The sequence below is a fragment of the Barbus barbus genome, assembly GCF_936440315.1.
Source record: "Barbus barbus genome assembly, chromosome: 11".
In the NCBI taxonomy this organism is placed as follows: Eukaryota; Metazoa; Chordata; class Actinopteri; order Cypriniformes; family Cyprinidae; genus Barbus; species Barbus barbus.
In genome coordinates, this window is record NC_136739.1 from 2,020,017 (window position 1) to 2,039,322 (window position 19,306).

The 19,306-nt window shown below is 37.7% G+C and overlaps 1 protein-coding gene across 2 annotated transcripts in view; it reads left to right on the forward strand.

Annotated features, from left to right (window-relative positions):
- The window catches only part of LOC306877198 (bone morphogenetic protein receptor type-2-like), a 75,137-nt gene that overhangs the window by 15,490 nt on the left and 40,341 nt on the right, over positions 1–19,306 (forward strand). For both annotated transcript variants that reach the window (XM_079428790.1, XM_079428789.1), the window contains exon 2: positions 18,821–19,009. In XM_079428790.1, the coding sequence (XP_079284916.1) occupies positions 18,821–19,009 (189 nt within the window). The remainder of the gene's footprint in view (positions 1–18,820; positions 19,010–19,306) is intronic.

The following is a 19,306-nucleotide window of genomic DNA, read 5'->3' on the forward strand; positions in this document are numbered from 1 at the left end:
CTACTTCCTCATCTCATTGGCGCACATGAAATATGAATCGGCAGGATTAAGCCTGCGTCTTGCCCATTGAAAGGCAGACAAACGACAGTTGCCTGAGAGTGTTTGTGGATACTGAAGGTGGGCAGGGTGTAAAAAGGAGCCCGGTGTGTTTGTGGTGAAGGTACTGGCACGTAATCCGATTCCGCGTCGTCAATCAGGAGGAGCAGCCGCTTGCTGTGAGCTCACGTTTCACACGGTCTCATCTCTCTCTTTTTTTTTTGTTTTTGGCACAGGATGTTTGTATTTAAGCCAGTTGAAGTGTTTACTTGTGAATCAGTAGACTTATGCTTGGTAGCAAATTGTGTGTGTGACCTGCAGACTATCAAAACTGAGGATGTGCAATCACGTGTTTGTCAGTGATCGGTGACAGATGCCTTATCTCTGGGAGCGACTGCTTGCAGTACAATTATGGGAGATAATAGTAGCCAATCATTTTGATAACAGGCTTTGACTCGAGCAATATTAGAGATGCTGTGTGATATTGGTGCATTGATATGCAAATTATTCTGTCAAAGGTAAAAAAAAAATGTATACATTTTATATATATATATATATATATATATATATATACATACTGTATATATAATTTGATATCTTTTTTTTCTTTAAATAAGTTTCCATTGTAATTTATATGCATTGTTTTCTTACCAAATAAAAAGTATAGACCACAAGGTAGCCTGTATGTTTTTTCTTTGTGCACTTTTTCCAATTCCCTCCTTATGTAAATAAAATTTCACGACTATCAAATTTATAGATCTTAGTGGGAAACACCCAACAACCATTTTTCTTTAATGATCATTATTATAGAAAATACTCAATTTTGTTAACTAGAAAAGACTTTATTTTTTGCATTTTTTTAAATATCTTCTTTTATTTGCATGCTGAAGAAGCTGTCTCTACAGTCACGTTTCCTCACTAATCGACTTGTCACCCATTTATTGTGGATTTGGGTTAGGTCTTAGTAAACCAGCTTGAGCGTGAGTCATTGAGGGACTGGCGTCTGGATCTTTACTTTTACTGCCTTAATGCATCACATTCCCTGCATGTACTGTTATCATACATACTTCCTTTTGAAGGAAGAGCGCAGAGGCTCATCGTCTCCACTATAATATGCGATAAAAGTATGCTCCTCTGTACATTACTGCCTGCCAATAAATCACAACGTCATAATGTTATTTTGCAGTGAAGCTCATCTGATTTCATTGCAACCTGATGTCATGTGTCATCATGATTCTGTCTCGTAAATACACAAAGGAATCTGTCCCAACAGATTGGGACTTGCACATCTTGACTGTCCACCGGTTCTCTACGCATGATCAGCAGTTCTCCTGGCTTTCATCGTCTTGAACACAAAATGCCGCTGTGAGCCCATTCAGCATTTATCGAGCAGCTAAGGGTTTTGGGATGGGTCTGAATTTTGGGCTATTGCCCCTGCTGGGACCCATTCTTTCCCTCTCCAAGCCCCTCAAAGGAAGGGAAAAGGTGATGCTTTGCATGTGAATGTGCACCTCGGCCTCAGATGTGTAAATAGCAGGCTGAGAGGGTAGCTTTATTCTAGCGGACGTGATTTTGGAGGCTCTACTCGGGTTTTGGCTTGGCGTCATTCAGATGTAAGATTGGACTATAAATAGTGGCTGTCCCACAAGAGCTTAGCTGACCTTCTGCTTTCCAACCGAGCATTGTTTTATTGAGCCAAGCTGGTGGCCTTGAGACAACGATTTGCTGTCATGAAAGCACAAGACGTTACTTCCTCCATAAATGGCAGACGAAAACTTTATAAGCTCAGATTTGACTGGTATTAGAGATGAATAACTGGTGAACTTTTATGTGTGGATTTGGCATATTACAGTATTTTATTGCATTACCAAAAAACAATAAAAACAAACATTTGAAAATAAATATAAATGATCACTTTGTATTTTTAAAAAAAGTGGAAACATTTAAAACAGACTAAAGGTTAACAAACTAAAAAGATACCCTTTTTTTGATAACTGCTGTGTTATCATCAATTTATTATTGATGATAAAAGTCTGGGTTTGGTAGGATTTTTTTTTTTTTAGCGTTCAACCCTGCTAAGATATTGACATCAGGCATCTGAAAATCCATATTGGTCCACAACTATATCTAAGTCCATCTCTCTGTTGCTGTAGTTGAGTCCAAATGATGGTATCATGGCTTATTCAACTCCCGAGTTGGAAACTAGTGTGAGTCTTGGTATGTTGAAATGTATGGCATTGAAAACGTCTATGCTTATGATTAATATTATGTACAATCCTGATTGTTGTAGGCCTAAATAAAGCACATAACTATCAGGATTCATTGCTTTGACTTCTGGTTGCTCCAGTGTTGATGTGCTCCTTCCAATAATGCAATCAGCTGTGAGGTCCAGGTTCTGTTGAGCAGATGGATGAACGTATGGAAGAATGGAGGGAAAGTGAGCCGTGTCCAGGCGCTGGAGTGGGTGCTGTCCTCCATGTCTACTCTTACCATCAGTCTCGAACCCTGTCGATATCCAGCCTAACTGACCGTGGCTCACATGGAGGCAGTTGAGCATGTACAAGCTCATGTCCGAGCATGCCTTTTTATTCTCAGATCATCATTTTTAATTAGAACATGGGCTGTACGAGGCAGGGTGAAACTAAATTAAGTTTCAGACTGCTCTTTCTGCTCATCACCGTCAGTATGCTTTATAATAATCATTAATTTGCTTCCTCCCCTGTGATGAAGCTTCCTTATTAAGACCTTCCTTCCTTAATGAAGCTGAACGCGCCCTCATATCTAGGATTATATATGTTTATTAATCTCTATATGTTGTGAAAAACAAGGCAGACTGTAGATGATAGTTAGTAAAAGCTATTTACTGGGTCAGTGACGTGACAATCTTTTTTGTTCTATGCCTTAAAGTCCCCCTGTAGTGAAAATCAAGTTTTTTGTTTATGTTGTTTATTTGTCTATGTGGTGCTTTTAATATGCTTTTAGACAAACCATGTGCCAATCCATTGTGGAGTATTTCCCAAAGGCAGTCCCAGAAACGTGGTTTGAAACAGCCATTTTTTTACTACGTCACAAAAACGTATATAAATCACGTTAAGGGATCCTATCATTAGCATATCATTAACTGTGCTGTAAAGCAGGGACTCTAGTGAGAAGGCAGCCAGGTTGATCCAGTATATTTTTCACTATATTCACAATGGCATGTGCTGTTAGTGCTTATATATTTGTACTTAGAAATAATTTAGAAAATAACTTTCACAAGAAAAAACATGTAAATGTCATTTTGATGGTCAAAGATGAGTTTTAAGGGACCAACTTTTTGACTTTAATTTCTTAAAACATTGAAAATGCGACTAATGCATGCAGTGACTTGAATACACATCTTCTATGATAAGCATGTGGTTAATTTCTGAATTATACAGTTAATTTTGAATTTTTTGGGAGGCATACAGTCATAAAGTCAGATAACTTGAATGAGAATGGAAAGGGTAGTTCATGTAGTGGTAAATGTAATTATGACATTTATTAAATAATTCATGATATTTGTGGAAAACACTTTTTTTTTAGAACATAATGATTTAGATGTAATTAATATGTGTAAAGAAGATATTACATTTAACTTGATGGTTACCCCACATTACATTTTTAAGAGAAATTTAATCTTTTCTTGAAAAATAAGAGTTTTTTTAGTGAACGTAATCAATATGAATACAAAGATAGTTTTTTTAAAAGAGCTGTTTATTGAATTTTCTTCTGGGAACAGTAGTATAAAACAAAAAGCACCTGTGCAAATTTAGAACCCACTTCTGGTAGACTTAAAATAAATAATAAATGATAATAATAATAATAATAAATAAAGAAATAACAATAAAATATTTTTTACAAAGATTTTAGAGATGTATTTTCTTTATTTAAAGAAATAAAAGTGATCAAAAGACAGTAAATACATTTGTTACAAAAGGTTTCTGATCCAAATAAATTGTATTATTTTGTATCTTTGTATTCATCAAATAATAAAAAAAAAAAAAGTCATATTTCCACAAAAATTCTTAATATTTTTATGGAAACCATGACACAAGCATACCTGCTTTCAACTTTGATGTTAATAAGAATTTTTTTTGAGCAGCAAATCTGCATATTAGGATGATTTCTGAAGGACAATGTGACAAAGACGACTGGAGTAATGATGCTTAAAATTGAGCTTTACATCACAGGAATAAATTGCATTTAAATCATATTACTAATATTAAATATATAAATATTTATAAACAATATTACTGTTTATTATTTAATGTGTTTTTGATGAAATAATTGCCCTGGTGAGCATAAACATAAACATGAAAAATCTTACAAACCCTAGACTTTTGAACGGTGTAGATTTCTAAGAACTTGGCAGATGATCTAAAAAAAACATTTTTATTATTGTGGACACGTCATTGAACCTACTGTCATAACTTGTCCCATTTAGAAATGTCTTGTATGCATGATTACTGCTGCCGTCTAGCCAATGAAGAAAAGCCTGTATTGTAAAATACTTGCTGCAGGTGGTGCATGTAAGGACTTGACTGTCAGAGAGATTTGTTTGTAGTGCTAAGAGCGAGACCGTGGCATAACAGGGTGTGTCTGTGCCTCTGGTGGCTTCCCACAGGTGAGCCGAAAGAGGAGGAAGTGCTTCCTCATCGTCTGAGTGATGTAATTGATTTAATTGCGTCTGCTTCTGTTGATTCATACTCGTTAAACGCTCTTCTTGGACCGCTGCCAGCTCCATCCAGTCACCCGACTGAGAAAAACAGCCACAAGAGACGGTTCATGTGAATGTTTTACAGTTGTCGCACTAATTAAAGGCGTCTTGTTTGACGAGATGACTCGGGGGCAAGTGCACCGTTCAACAGGAAAGCAGGCGCATGTCTAGTTCCTATGCAAACCAAGAGGAAGAGGTGTGTATGGCCGCTGCTCTACACCAGTTTACTTTACTTTGTTTCCCAGTTCTCTGTCTGCTTTGCCGTAAGATAGCATCTGACTTCCTCTTTCGTCCTTCGCTCACGTCATTCACAGGTTTTACATACGTGAGATTGTATATGTTTATGGTGTCCGTGTTTAGCCTGCTGCTACCTAGACATGACTCGTCTATGTGATGTCTGTCGTCTGGGTGATATGCTGCATGATGGGACGGCATGCTCTAGACAAGTGCATTTATTCTTCAACCCCTGCTATGACAGGAAACACAAAATGTTGTTTGTCACTGAGAGCCATAACAACCATATTGTGATAATGTACAAATACATTTCAGAGTTCAAATGTCCTGTATAGTTCGCATATTTTTGCCGCCGCCTTTGTCATTTAATAATTTAATATTTGTTTTAAATTTAAATATTTTTTTAAAACTTTGATTTTAATTACATTTTTTAATTAAATTAATTAATTTACATTTATTTCATGCTTTAATTCAATTACATTTAATGTTTTAATTCAATTGCATTAAATGTTTTAATTTAAATTAATTTCATTTAATGTTTTAATTCAATCACATTAAATGTTTTTAATTTAAATTAATTTCATTTAATGTTTTAATCCAACTGTATTTATTTAAAAAAAATGTTTAATTCTTCTTATTTTTTTTATATAAAAAAGAATCCAGTTTAAATGAAAGAAGTAATTACTGTTTTGGAAATAGATATGACTGGTCATTTATACAAGATGTGGATTTAGACATTCAAGACTCACTCATTCATATTTATTGAAAGGGGAGGAGAAAACAGTTTGTGATTTACGTAAGAATTTTTTGAGTTAACATTTTTATAGAATGTCCAATTTTAAATGATATTAGACAGCATTTTTACACAAAATATATACAGGTGCATCTCAATAAATTAGAATAAAAAGTTAATTTTTTCTTGTAACTTATTTCAAAAAGTGAAACTTTTATATATTTTAGGTTCATTGCATGCAAAGTAAAACATTTCAAAAGTGTTTTTGTTTTAATTTAGATGATTAGAGCTTATAGCTCATGAAAGTCAAAAATCAGTATCTCAAAATATTAGAATATTTACATTTGAGTTTCAATTAATGACCATCCCTACAGTATAAATTCCTGTATAAATAGTTCTTTGAAACCACAATAATGGGGAAGACTGCTGACTTGGCAATGATCCAGAAGACGAACATTGACGCCCTCCACAAAGAGTGTAAGACACAGAGGGTCATTACTGAAAGCTGTGGCTGTTTACAGAGTGCTGTATCAAAGCATATTAAATGCAAAGTTGACCGGAAGGAAGAATTTGGGTAGGAAAAGGTGCACAAGCAACAGGGATGACCACAAGCTTGAGAATACTGTCAAGCAAAGCTGATTCAAACACTTGTGAGAGCTTCACGAGGAGTGGACTGAAGCTGGAGTCAGTGCATCAAGAGTCTCCACGCTCAGACGTCTTCAGGAAAAGGGCTACCAAGCCACTTCTGAACTGTTACTGTGCTTGATTGGCCAGCAAACTCGCCTGACCTGAACCCCTTAGAGAATCTATGAGGTATTGTCAAGAGGAAGATGAGAGACACCAGACCCAACAATGCAGATGACCTGAAGGCCGCTATCAAAGCAACCTGGGCTTCCATTACACCTGAGCAGTGCCACAGGCTGATCACACCACGCCGAATTGAGGCAGTAATTAAAGCAAAAGGAGCCCCTACCAAGTATTGAGTACATATACAGTAAATGAACATACTTTCCAGAAGGCCAACAATTCACTAAAAATGTTTTTTTTTTTGGTCTTATGAAGTATTCTAATTTGTTGAGAGTGAATTGGTGGGTTTTTGTTAAATGTGAGCCTAAATCAGCACAATTAAAAGAACCAAAGACTTAAACTACTTCAGTCTGTGTGCATTGGATTTATTTAATACACGAGTTTCACAATTTGAGTTGAATTACTGAAATAAATTAACTTTTCCATGACATTCTAATTTATTGAGATACACCTGTATAAAAAACAAAACATTTTTACAAAGGTCTCTCCTGGAAAATGTTTATAATTTTTGTCATTGATCAAATTGAAAGATGCTTTAGAAAATGTTATTGTAAATGATGCATTGAAATGATAGTGTTAATGTTTCCATGAATATAGCCATTGTTGCTGATATGCTGTTAAAACATAAACAAAATTTGAAAATTAAAAAATTAGGCTACATTATATTAATTTGGAGAGTGGTATGGTATTTAATAAAACATTTGGACATTTTACTGTTTGTATCACTCTGCTTGTCTGTTTTTGTGGTTGTTCCAGACCAGAGTATGTGAGTGGAAGCAGATTTTTATTTTTTTTTAATTTTTTTTATTTTGTGTGTTGGGGCTTGTGTGTATGTGAATTTTTGTATATAAAAAAAATATTTATTTTTGTAAATATGTTTGGAGACGGGATGCATTCTTCTCATAAGTAATATTGTTACCAGGCAACGTTAGTACATTAGCAGGTTTTCGTTTATCACCATTTTACAACTGCTTTGATTTATGGCTCAGCTAATCAGAATTCAGACTGGACCTGAACTACCTGTTATATAATGTCTGTTTTTCCATCTTAGGTTTGCATTTTTGAACTTTCCGTTCCTCTGTAGCCACCTGCTGCACTGACCTCACCTTGCACCCAATCAGACCCTCAGAGCAGCCTGAATTATTATTTTTATTTTAAGTCTGGATTTACTCAGACAGACAGACACAGAAAGAGACAATGGGCTTACATTGGCCAAATCAGCTTTAGGACCCCCTGGCATTAAGGGAGAGCCGGGTGCGTCAGAAAAAAGGAGGGGGGAGGGGTCCAGACAGACTTAGCTGTTCCCCCACTTAGCCCTCCCAAAGTCTGGACATAGATACACACACACACACACACACACACATGGCGTTGCACACATCTCCAGCTGTCAGGACACTAGGCAGTAGGATCTGGTCAGAGGTCATGATTGTTTATTAGGTTGAGTGTTGTTTTTGTGAGTTTCAGGTCAGAGTGCCCTGTTTTGTGGCGTGTAATCCCTTCTCACACATAAAATACACTAATGGCTCCCATTAGACTATGCCAACAGGCTGAATGTCTCCCTTAAAGTGACATCTGTCCGTTTACGAAACACTTAGCCACGGTAACAGCAGTTTACAGCTGGTTTACAGGAAACAAACTTAATTTCGGAATCACGTCCATTTTGTTGCAGAGAAAAAGTCATTTGCATTGTTACGGGTCCTTCGGGGTTGGTTTTGTATTCTTGGGATTGCTTCGCTGTATTGCAGGGGCCATTTGGAAGGAAGAATTTTGTGTTGTTCAGATGATTAATGACTGACTTTCAGGCCGCTCTTGTGTAAACATCCCTGTGTTCCTCTGCAAGCGACTCTCTGCGGGGCAAATGGCAACACAACTCAAACATGAGACTGAAGCGACTTCACTTATGCAGCTCAGATTTGTCTGAACGAAGTGGGATTGTAGGGAAACCTTCCTCCCTCTCTCTCTCGCTCTCTCTCTCTTTCTCTGTCTGTCTGCACTGATAGAGCCACAGGCGGGTGAGCTGTACTGTAATGCACGGCACTAGCACTCTCATTCCTGGAAGTCAAAGTCTTGAAGTAGACCGTCTCTGCAAACTCCTGAGGAATGGCAACAAGACTCCCAAAGGGCCCCAAACAGCCACTGCACACTAATATCGCTCTTATGAAAGCATCAACAAATGCCTGCAGAAGCTAGATATGAATTGCATTTTGGTGCTTGGCCGTTTGAGTCTGTTTTGTGGTTTGAAGCAGTTATTTTTAATTATATTACACTGCAAAAATAAGTCTGTAAAATAGCAGGAAAAGTACTGGCAGCTCATTACTGGGACATTATCCATTTATTTTAATAATGGATAATTTTTTCCATTAATTGCATTTAATTTTAACACATTTTTGCAATGCAGTGTAAAATTCAAAATACAGGTAAAACACCTGTAAAAATTTTTTTTTTTTTAATTCCTTCAAATTAATACAGTACACTGTGTACACTTTATTTTTTACATTTTCAATTTAATTTGAGTATAATTTTTTCATTTTGTTATGCGACTAGTTTTTTAATGTAATGATTTACATATTGTTAGGTGTAATATAGTAATATTTGAAAGTATTTATTTTGTTTTAAGTTACTTGCTAAGGCAACATGTCTAATTTTGTTTAGTTGTTAAATTTACATTAATTAAAAAAAATATATATATTATATTGCAGCAGAAACCTGCACAAAAAAACTCATTTGGAAAAAATGCCAGAGGGCACAGAGTGAGCTGCAGTTAAAAGAAAAAAATGAAGCTGTCCAAAGTGCTTCATATTAAATACTTCAAAGAAGATCATTAGCATAAAGTTTTAGATGGACTAGGTTGCCGCAACAATACTTTTTTTAGTTTTTTTTTTTTCTTACAGTGTATAGCATGCTTTACATAGTCTTCAATTTGCACGCATGCTTGAAGGAAAGCTTTGGGTAAGATGTAAGATTTGTATCGAAGAAATCATTGGATAATCAGAATACTAATAAACCATGTTTTGAAAGCAACACCGCAACCACATTGTTGTCTTGCATCCATCTACATCCGTTCTGCTTTCATTTTCACTGGGCTAATCTTATTGAGATGACCGTGATATAAAGCAGACATTAGTGGTAGCGTCCAGGGATGGAGAGCTGGTGTCCTGCAGAGGTAGATAGATAAGGTCTTGGATGGGGTGGACGAGACTCTGATTATTGTTAATAAACTGAGCAGCACTGCAAGCTCCACAGTCTCTGCTCGGCTCAATAAAATGCTTTCTGCCTGGTGTTTTGTTAATTATCTAGAGGCCTGTTTTTGTTTCGGAAAGCATAGAAATCCAGATAGCGCTGACTTTAAAAGCTTTTTAAGATAAATTTGACATGTTATGACCCTGCAGCTGAATATAACACATGTTTGGTGTGCAGCCGTATTCTTCCACTTCAACTTTGATTAAACGAGAACACCGAGATACAATGAACGGTAATTGTCCAGAGCTAAAGGGAATAAAGCTTAAAGCAGTAATTGTTTTTTTTTTGATTCGCTGATCCTTGCAGCGAGTCGATGGCCTTGTCCCTGAAGCTGAGTAGATGTTACCTTATGAAACCACAGGTCCAAATAAATTCCTGCCTGTTATAAAGATGGAATTGTCGTTTTTCTCTCCTGTATTTGATCACTACCTTGAGCTCATCGTCACAAATACATGGCTGTGTTATTGCTGTTGCAGCCAAATGACTTTTCTGATTGCTTGTGTGAGCAGCTTCTCGGTTCAGGGATCAAACTAGAAACAAGTACTCCAACTTCAATGTATACTAAGGCTTATGAAAATTATGAGAGTGAGGGAATCTCCAATTTTATTGCATATATGACAGCTGCAATTTATAGTTTCTAAATGTGCATTTTTTTTCTGTAAAAATAGTTCCTCATGTGCTGAAACAACGTTATTAAAATATTAAAATAATATAGAAGCCAATAGCAAGCTGAAAAACATTTTAATTCTAAGGCTGATAACTGAAACAACTGATTAAAATTTTATAATGTTTTATCAGCATAATGATATTTTTTTTGCTACAAGTGAATTCAGGCATCACAACAGAACTATGCACAACTTGGAAATAGATTTAAAATTTGAACATTTATCAGTTTTATAATAGTGTTATAAATAATGCGTCTTTGAGCATTTAGTAATAATAAAACCAAATAAAAGAAAAAGAGAAAATGAGCATGTAAATATCCAATAGCGGTAACAAAAATCTGTAAAACTGATTTGGTATCTATATATTGTGCATCCCTTGGTCCATTTGAAATCGGTTATTATTTTTGCAATTCAGTTTGATGATGCTTAGTTGCACCTTCAAGCTATCAATTTTCATATTGTATTATATCTGTGGAATATGCATTTCCTTTTAAATGAAGCATGCAGTACTTATATTGTGGTATTGAAGAGCAATATATGGTTTTACCTTTGAGTCACTGGTCTTACTACAAACACCACACTTAAACTTGAAGCTCATTTGCAAAAACCGATAAACGCCACTTAAAAAAAAGAGCTGATTGCCGTGCATTATTCTCCACATATAGCGAGATCTGAACCCTAAACGCATTTTGTCAAAAAAGCTGGTATTGTCCACTTTCAAGGCATCGCGAGTTCACGATTTACTGCAGAAGCCGATAAGCTCCCGTGTTGTTTTTGAACAGAAGCCGATAAGTCCATTCTAGCGAATCAGCGCACTGTATTCAGGTGACAAGGCTACTTTCACTTTGAAAAGACGTGTTAGCTGAGAGCAGTTTCGTCAAAACTGACTAAAAGTGATCGAGGATGCATAATGCAAAAAACGACTGTTGGAGTTATCTGCTTTTGCTATAAAACATATATGTAAAAAAAAAACATACTTTCGATGAACTTTAATTTTGTATGTTACCTGTATTTGTGTAAGTTATTATTACTTGATCAAAACAACCCAACTGCAGTTTGATTGATATTACTTGGAATGCGCAATAAAAAAAAGAAAGTGATTATCGGTTATCGGTTTTTGCAAATTAACTCTTCACTTCTACACAAGATACAGTAGTCTGTTTATAAAGAAAAAAATCAGACAGCCTTCCTTACCTTACTATAGTACAAGGAAATTTTATATTACACCAATATGCCACTTAATCTAACTTGCATGATTCTGCCCTGCCAGATGGCCCTGGAATTGCTGAACCATCCTCCTTCCTTTCATTTGGCCCCTGAGTTGTCCTAGGCCGAGCTGGAGTGAGGTTTCTCCAGTGTCCCCTCCAGTGCCAGCGCTCCCCCTCTGCCTTCCTGTGTCTGAGAGCCAGCCTGACAGCTTCCCTGTCCATAGAGACATTGGCAGGAGATGGGGCCTGTGCCAGCCTCTCAGATAATCTACTCAAAAGGAAACGGCCACAGGCCCTCCGGCTCTTTGGCAGACACAGCTTCAGCTTTTGGCATCAGCGGAGACGTGATAAATTAATCACGATTTGTTCTCAGCTTAGATTCATGTAGTCCTTTACTCTGATGTATCCTTTTATAGAAAAGCGCAGTTTAGTTTTTCCTGGCGCCAGCTGACAAGCGAGTTACCACTGTTGTGGATTGCACCAGCTTTTTTGACTGCACTTCCCCTTTAAAATGAAGTCCGGGAGGTGGGACTAACACAGACCGAAGGTCCCCAGTAAGGCAGAGTTGAGTGTTATCTGGGGAAAATGCTGACAGGCCTCTGAGCAGCAGCTCTAACCTTGAGCTGGTGCACAAACAGTAGCAGGGCAGAGTCAGACTGGTACAGACTGCCTCCACTGCCCCCAGAAACAATCCCACAATCCCCCTCTCCCTTACTCCCACCCTCCTCCCTTTCTGGTGTCCTCTCCCGGCGGAGCACCCTGCCACCTAGGGGTGGAGAATTTTCTTCCGTCACCGACCAGACAAAAATAAAGAGCCGAGTCATTTGGAAGATTCGACGATGCCTGTCCTGCATGTGCGGGTGGAGCGGAGCCAGTTGGTGAAAGCTGAATTAATCATGGTATGAGGAAAACACTTGACCAGAATGCTCTCATCCCAGCTGTACTGTGCAGGAATGAAAGGAGTTCAGATAACGCCGTCAGGCCTATTTAGGAGCGAAAACGTCACTTGAGATTTCAAGAAAAAAATATATAAATATATATTGTGCCAGTAGCACCTTTTTAATTTTCCAGTCCCCCAATGTGTCTGGATGACACGTTATACCTTTTTACATCAGATAGTTTCAGAGCTGATGTCTCTACACTGATGCAACAAAATTAAATTGTTCCAATTATAATTAAGTGTCATCTTGTTTTCAGAAAAAAAGTTCAAATTTAGTTGAAACAAGCAGAATATTGTTTTCTGGTGGAAATAAATATAAATAAACTCACTTAATTTTGACTCTTGTTTTTTTTTCTGGAAACGACGATAATTTTTACTTCGATAAATCCTTCTTGATTTAAGAATTTTTTACATATCTGGGCTGGAAACAAGACAAAAAAATCGTAAGTAAAAAAAAAAGCATTTTTTTGCAGTGTAGCTATATTTATCTGTTGTATACGATTGATACATTTTATTTTAGCTTTCAATTCCATTTATTGAGATCTACTGTAGTCTTTGCTTGACCACCTTAGGTCTGGGCTCTATATGGAGCACTCACTGGTAAAGATCGTCACTCACTCACTCCTGGAAAACCTTTCATATTTAGACTCTTGCCTTTGCGAAAGTGTTGCTTGTTTTGTGTTCGACATGCACGCTCAGGGAACAGAGTGTGTGCTGTCTGTGGGAATGAGTCTGGGCCTAGAGACTCTCTGATACAGTAAATAAAAATGTACAAACTTAAATATGAAAGTATATATATAAAAGTTTCTTAAATGTATTTTGTTTTTATCTATTTTATGTATGGCACATCATTTTACATGGGTACAGGGTTGGATATTCTCAATGTTTTTCAATGGAAAGCAATGGAAAGCCCACATTCAAAGTCACATTCAGCTTTTAAGTGACTGGAAACATGGGTCAGTTTTGAGAGAGGAAAAATCTCTCGAGAAAGCTCCTTCGCCAGCTCTATGCTAATAAACAGAGACTTTGTTTGAGTGACCTACTCTAAGGTTTAGCGTCCTGCTGTTTTTCTCCAGCACTCGAACTCTAAGCCACTTACGGCCTGAGGCGTTGCTTTGGAGCCAGCCAAAACGCTAAAGTGTTTTCCTTCATCGTGTGCTGCTTTGTGATTGCGTCCTGCTGTAGGCCACTCTTGTTCCTCTGCACCCCTGTGTTGTGGGGTAGGCACATGGCTTCGCAGACAAATTACAGGAAACTGTCGCGCCTAATGACCTGTCTCACTGACTCAAAAACAAAGATGGGGCCTAAAATACACAATCAACATGAATGTGATATTACACCCTAGTCAGTGAACAAAAACGCTCCCGTTCAGAGCAAAGAGGAAGACTTGTCATCTGGCTCAGCCCTCATGCACTCATTACCGTCAGTTGAGACGGGATCCTCCATCTTTCCCCCATAATTGGGAGGCATCTCCGAACCATCAGCAGCCCTTTACAGCCCCCAGTGGAGCTCTGTGTTTTGTCTTGAAGAGGGGCTCACAAACTGAAACAATTTTTTATTTTTTCCCCCTCCAAGCCGCTGAGGGACCGTTTTGCGCCTCGGGTCGAGCAGCCCGGTTTTAGATTAAGGATTGGTCGGTATAATGAGGAGTCCTGCAGCGTCAGGCATCCGCGGCTACGCATTCATCCGTGCTCGCGCTGCCACTTGCTGGTGTGTGTGCGGCGGGATGCAAACCGGTGAAGCCGTTTCAGGCTTCACTCCTGTAGAGGAGCAGACAAAGGCCTCCCCCAGGGACAGTTCTGTCTCTCTGGACTAGGAGGGGACGCGGATACCGGCGGTGATGCTACCAGGGGGTTTTTCCCCCTCCCAGCTCACTTGTCTGAACGCTGTGAATACAATAGCTCAGATCCCTGACTTCACCGAGCCTGTTAAACGAGTGGCATTATGATTTTTCCCTCTCGGTAACTCGGACGCTGGCCTGATGATTTGCATGACAGTGCGAGTTTGAGAGAGAGGATTAATTCATTGGATACAGTTGGGGTGAGCACGGGCCAGCTGCGGCGGAGATTGTGATCAGCCGACAGCAGAATTCAGCCCCGCTGGCTCTGCTCATGGAAATGAGGGCAGTCCCGTTGGCTTGGGCCCTTATCTGTCATCACGGTTTTGTGTTCTCTAAATACACGGCAGTGCTCAAAAGCTTCGTTTTCTGCACGTACACTCAGCCCGCTGTTGTTTTCCCCCCTCCCTTCCCTTGTTGTCATGACAGTGACTTACGGGAAGCTTTGTAATGGAGTTTTTTGGGTGGTGCGCATTGTGTACGCATAAGCGAATGTGTACGTGGTTGGATGGAGGAGCAGCAGGTGCCGTGGAGGCCCCAGGTGTTCTGTTGTTTGGCTCCCAGTGTAAAGCCGTCAGACCGTTTCAAATCCCCCCGGCTCCTCCTATTGCGTCCGATTAATCAAGGTTTAGCTATCGATCAGATTTACGCGCCCACATTCAACCTGATTATCCTGCGCACAGAATGAACTCTTCAACTTCCTCCAGGCAGGAAATCATTTTGTAGGACTGAAAAAAGTCAAGTAGGCGCACAGATTTCTGCATTGATTGTGGGGGCAAATCTGTGTTAAGGATGAATGTACCGAGGAGAAAGGTTATTAAAATTACCAGAATATTTCATAAGTGAACATTCAGTAGGCAGGGAATGTGTAAAACATTGTTGAATGATGTGTGTTTTAAGTATGTGTAGTTTTCTTTGAAATTCTTTATTTTGGGAATGTGTAAAAAGGCACATTCATAAAAAGAAAATTGAAGAGTAGAAATTTTAATTGTCTGTTTTTGTCTGAAAGTGTAAATATAACCAGCAAAAAATATTGCATATTATTAATTTAATAATTTCTGACACCTTAAAAAGGCTAAATGAATAAAAAAAAAGTTATTTTGAAAAAAATAAAAACAATTATTATGCTAAATTAGCACACTAACTTAACTTTAAAAAAGCAATTTTGTAAAAATATGCAGCATGAATTTTTATTTGATTTGAACTGAAGAAGCCATTTAAAAATATATATATGTGGTGATGTTAAAATGTTATTCACCTGTAATCTTAGCCAAGAGGTTTGGAGATTTTGATCTTTTCCAATTACTGATTATCAAAAAAAATGGTGGCAAATGAGCAAAATATGTGACACAAAACCAGTCATAAGTACAGGTATATTTGTAGCAATAGCCAAAAATACATTGTATGGGTCAAAATTATCCATATTTTCTTTTTATGCCAAGAATTTTTATGCCTGAATTCTTTTTATTCAGAATCAGAATGAGCTTTATTGCCAGGTATGTTTGCACATACGAGGAATTTGTTTTAGTGACAGTAGCTCCACAGTACAACAGAATGACAGCGACCAGACACAGATAATAAAAATAAATAAAAATTAAATAATGTACAAATATACAAAAATGGACAATGTGCCAAATAGCACAAACACAATATACAAAATAGACAATTCAGTATGTACAGGTATGTAAGGTGCAAATTTGAAATGTAATAAGTATGTGTGTAAAATAAAAATAATAAGTATGATAGTGTTGCGTGTTTCATGTTTATTGTTAAGAGTTCAAATGTTCATGAGATGGATTGCCTGAGGGAAGAAACTGTTCCTGTGCCTGGTCGTTCTGGTGCTCAGAGCTCTGTAGCGTCGACCAGACAGTAACACTTCAAAGAGGGAGTGTGCTGTATGTGAGGGGTCCAGAGTGATTTTACCAGCCCTTTTGCTCACTCTGGATAAGTACAGTTCTTGGAGAGTGGGGAGGGTTGTACCAATGATTCTCTCAGCAGTCCGGACTACCCTCCGTAGTCTTCTGAGGTCAGATTTGGTAGCTGAGCTGAACCAGACAGTTATTGAGGTGCAGAGGATGGATTCAATGATGGCGGAGTAGAACTGTTTCAGTAAGTCCTGTGGCAGATTGAACTTCATTAAAATTCACTAAAATCATTACAATATTAAGATCATGTTCCATAAAGATATTTTGTGCATTTGTGTATTTTGTGTATTTCCTACCATAATTATATCAAAACTTCATTTTTGATTAGTAATATGCATTGCTAAGAACTTCATTTGGACAATTTTAAAGGCGATTTTCTCAACATTTAGATTTTTTTTTTTTGGCACCCTCAGATTTCAGATTTTCAAATAGTTCCAAATATTGTCCGATCCTAACAAACCATACATCAGTGGAAACTTATTTATTCAGCTTTCAGATGATGTATAAATCTCAATAAAAAAAAAAAACTGACAACTTATGACTGGTTTAGGGATGCAACGATACCATTTTTTCAGATCCGATCCAATCCGATCCAGAAAGTTCTGAGTATCGGCCAATTCCAATCCGATACCAGTGCAGTTTTCTTTTTTTCTTTTTTTAAATCAATGTAGAATTTCTATACACTCTTCTGTGTGTTAAACACAATATATTAGACAACTTCATTTTAATGAAAAATAACATGAAAACATATATAGGGTCTGTTTACACCTGGTCACTTCATGCGTTTTGTAATATAAATCCGATCGCTCAAACCACTTCAGGAGGTGGTCTGGGCCGCATTCCAAACGAAACTGGACATGTGTAAACGCATCTGGTTGTTGAAACCACATGTAAATTTTACTTGTCCCAAAATGTAAAAATAAGCGTGTGAGACTGTGTTATAGGCTATATGACATTATAGTCAGATGCTAATGCAACACGCATCGCCGCGGATGAGTAGCTGAGTATCTCTTCAGCAAGCAGACATGCAAACTGCCACGAATGAAACTGAAAGTAAGACGCAGACGATCAACACAATACTCTTAAAAGTATAAGACAAACTTGTCTTCCCAGTGCTGATGCCATGTGCTCTCCTATTACGGTCTTTGATCTTGAAATGAGCATGAAATGACCAGGTGTAAACAGGCCCATTCATAATCTATGATAAAAAATATTATTATAAATTAGGTTAGTGGATAATTTAACTGCAAAATTCATTCTAGAAACATCATGAGTACACAATTTTATAAAATCTAAACATTTAGTGATATCATAATTTAGTGGGGAACAAATAAAAGTGAATATGCGAAGGACTGTATCTGGTAAAATGTTACACATTGCTCTTTGTATTGTTGTAAAATACATTAATGAAAATATAAACTACAAAATTAAAAGACATTTCTTTTAAATGTATAGCACAATGAAGGCAGTGAGCAGTGCTATCTATCATATATGTTGCTGCCTCCATTACTGTGCTATACATTAGATTATTAATAACCTTGATAGGACAGAACAAGAAACGCTATAAATAATCTTTCATTGCGAAAAGCTCCAATAGAGAGTGGCACAAAGCGCTTATGGCTTCCTGTGCGCAGAATGATGCGCTTGAATCAGCACGCGAATAGAGACGTTCAAAGCACAAAGGAAACAGATATTGGTGCGTAGCTTATTAAATCTGTGCATAGTTTATTGATCCTTTTCGTTTAACAGTTTGAAATCTCAGTTATTGAGCGCTCTTGGAGAGAGTTTCATTGTCTTGACCCGTCTTAACCGAACGTGACACAGTTTGAATGATGAACGGAGGAGAGAAGCAGCGGAAAGAAGAATTTACGTGAACTTGAATTTAATGACTTAAATATTCATCTGTACCTCACATTAAACTATGGAAGGGCTTCAGAACACTTGGACTTTGACTTTATGGTGCTGTCTAATGTTTTTGTGCTTTCGTGGGGCTTAACAATAACACAATAGTATACGCACAATATCGTATTTGGATCGGTCTCGTCTGACCGATACCCGATCCGGCAGAAATTCCAGTATCGGCGCCGATACCGATCCTGAGTATCGGATCGATGCATCCCTAGACTGGTTCCAGGGTCTCACATGTCCAATTATGAACATTTGATAAATTATGAGCTCATAAATAAAACCTGTATTGATGAATCATTTACAATAAGATCTACAACATGCATTTAGAAAATGCATTTCATGGTGACTTAAAATATCTGTCTACATACTGTATATAATAGACACCAAGATAGCTGCCATGTGGCCTGACTTGTCTTAAAGGGACTGCTATAAGTAATGATCACTTTGCTTGCCGTAGTGTGTATGTAGGCCTACAGGAAGTGTTCCTGACGGATGTAGTGTGTTCTGTTAATAATCTCATCTCTTTTTTTCTCATCTGTGTCTCGGCAGCTGCTCAGAGTGAGGAGAGAGAGCGGGAGTGTGCTTTTAATGACCAGCACCAGCAGGTGGATGAGCAGAGTGTGGCTGCTGACTGGCACATCACCAGAGAAAATAACACCATCCTGTGCAGCAAGAGCAGCCGCTGCTACGGCCTGTGGGAGAAGACACATGACGGAGAGATCCGCCTGGTCAAACAAGGTCAGAATGAACTCAAACACACACAAACTTCTGCATATATACTTATGAGGACTGTCCATTGACTTCTGTTTTTCTTAAAGAGACAGTGCAACCATAAAATGTGGTTAAATTATAAAGATAAATTAATATTCATGATCTCATTCATTGTCATGTTAAATATATAATATATACATAAATGGGGCATTCCACGAAATCGGTGCCTTTTGCATTCCTAAGAAATAATCAAACATAGATTTAATATGACAACAAATAAATGTGCAATTTAGAAACATAATACTATGTATGCTTTCATCAATA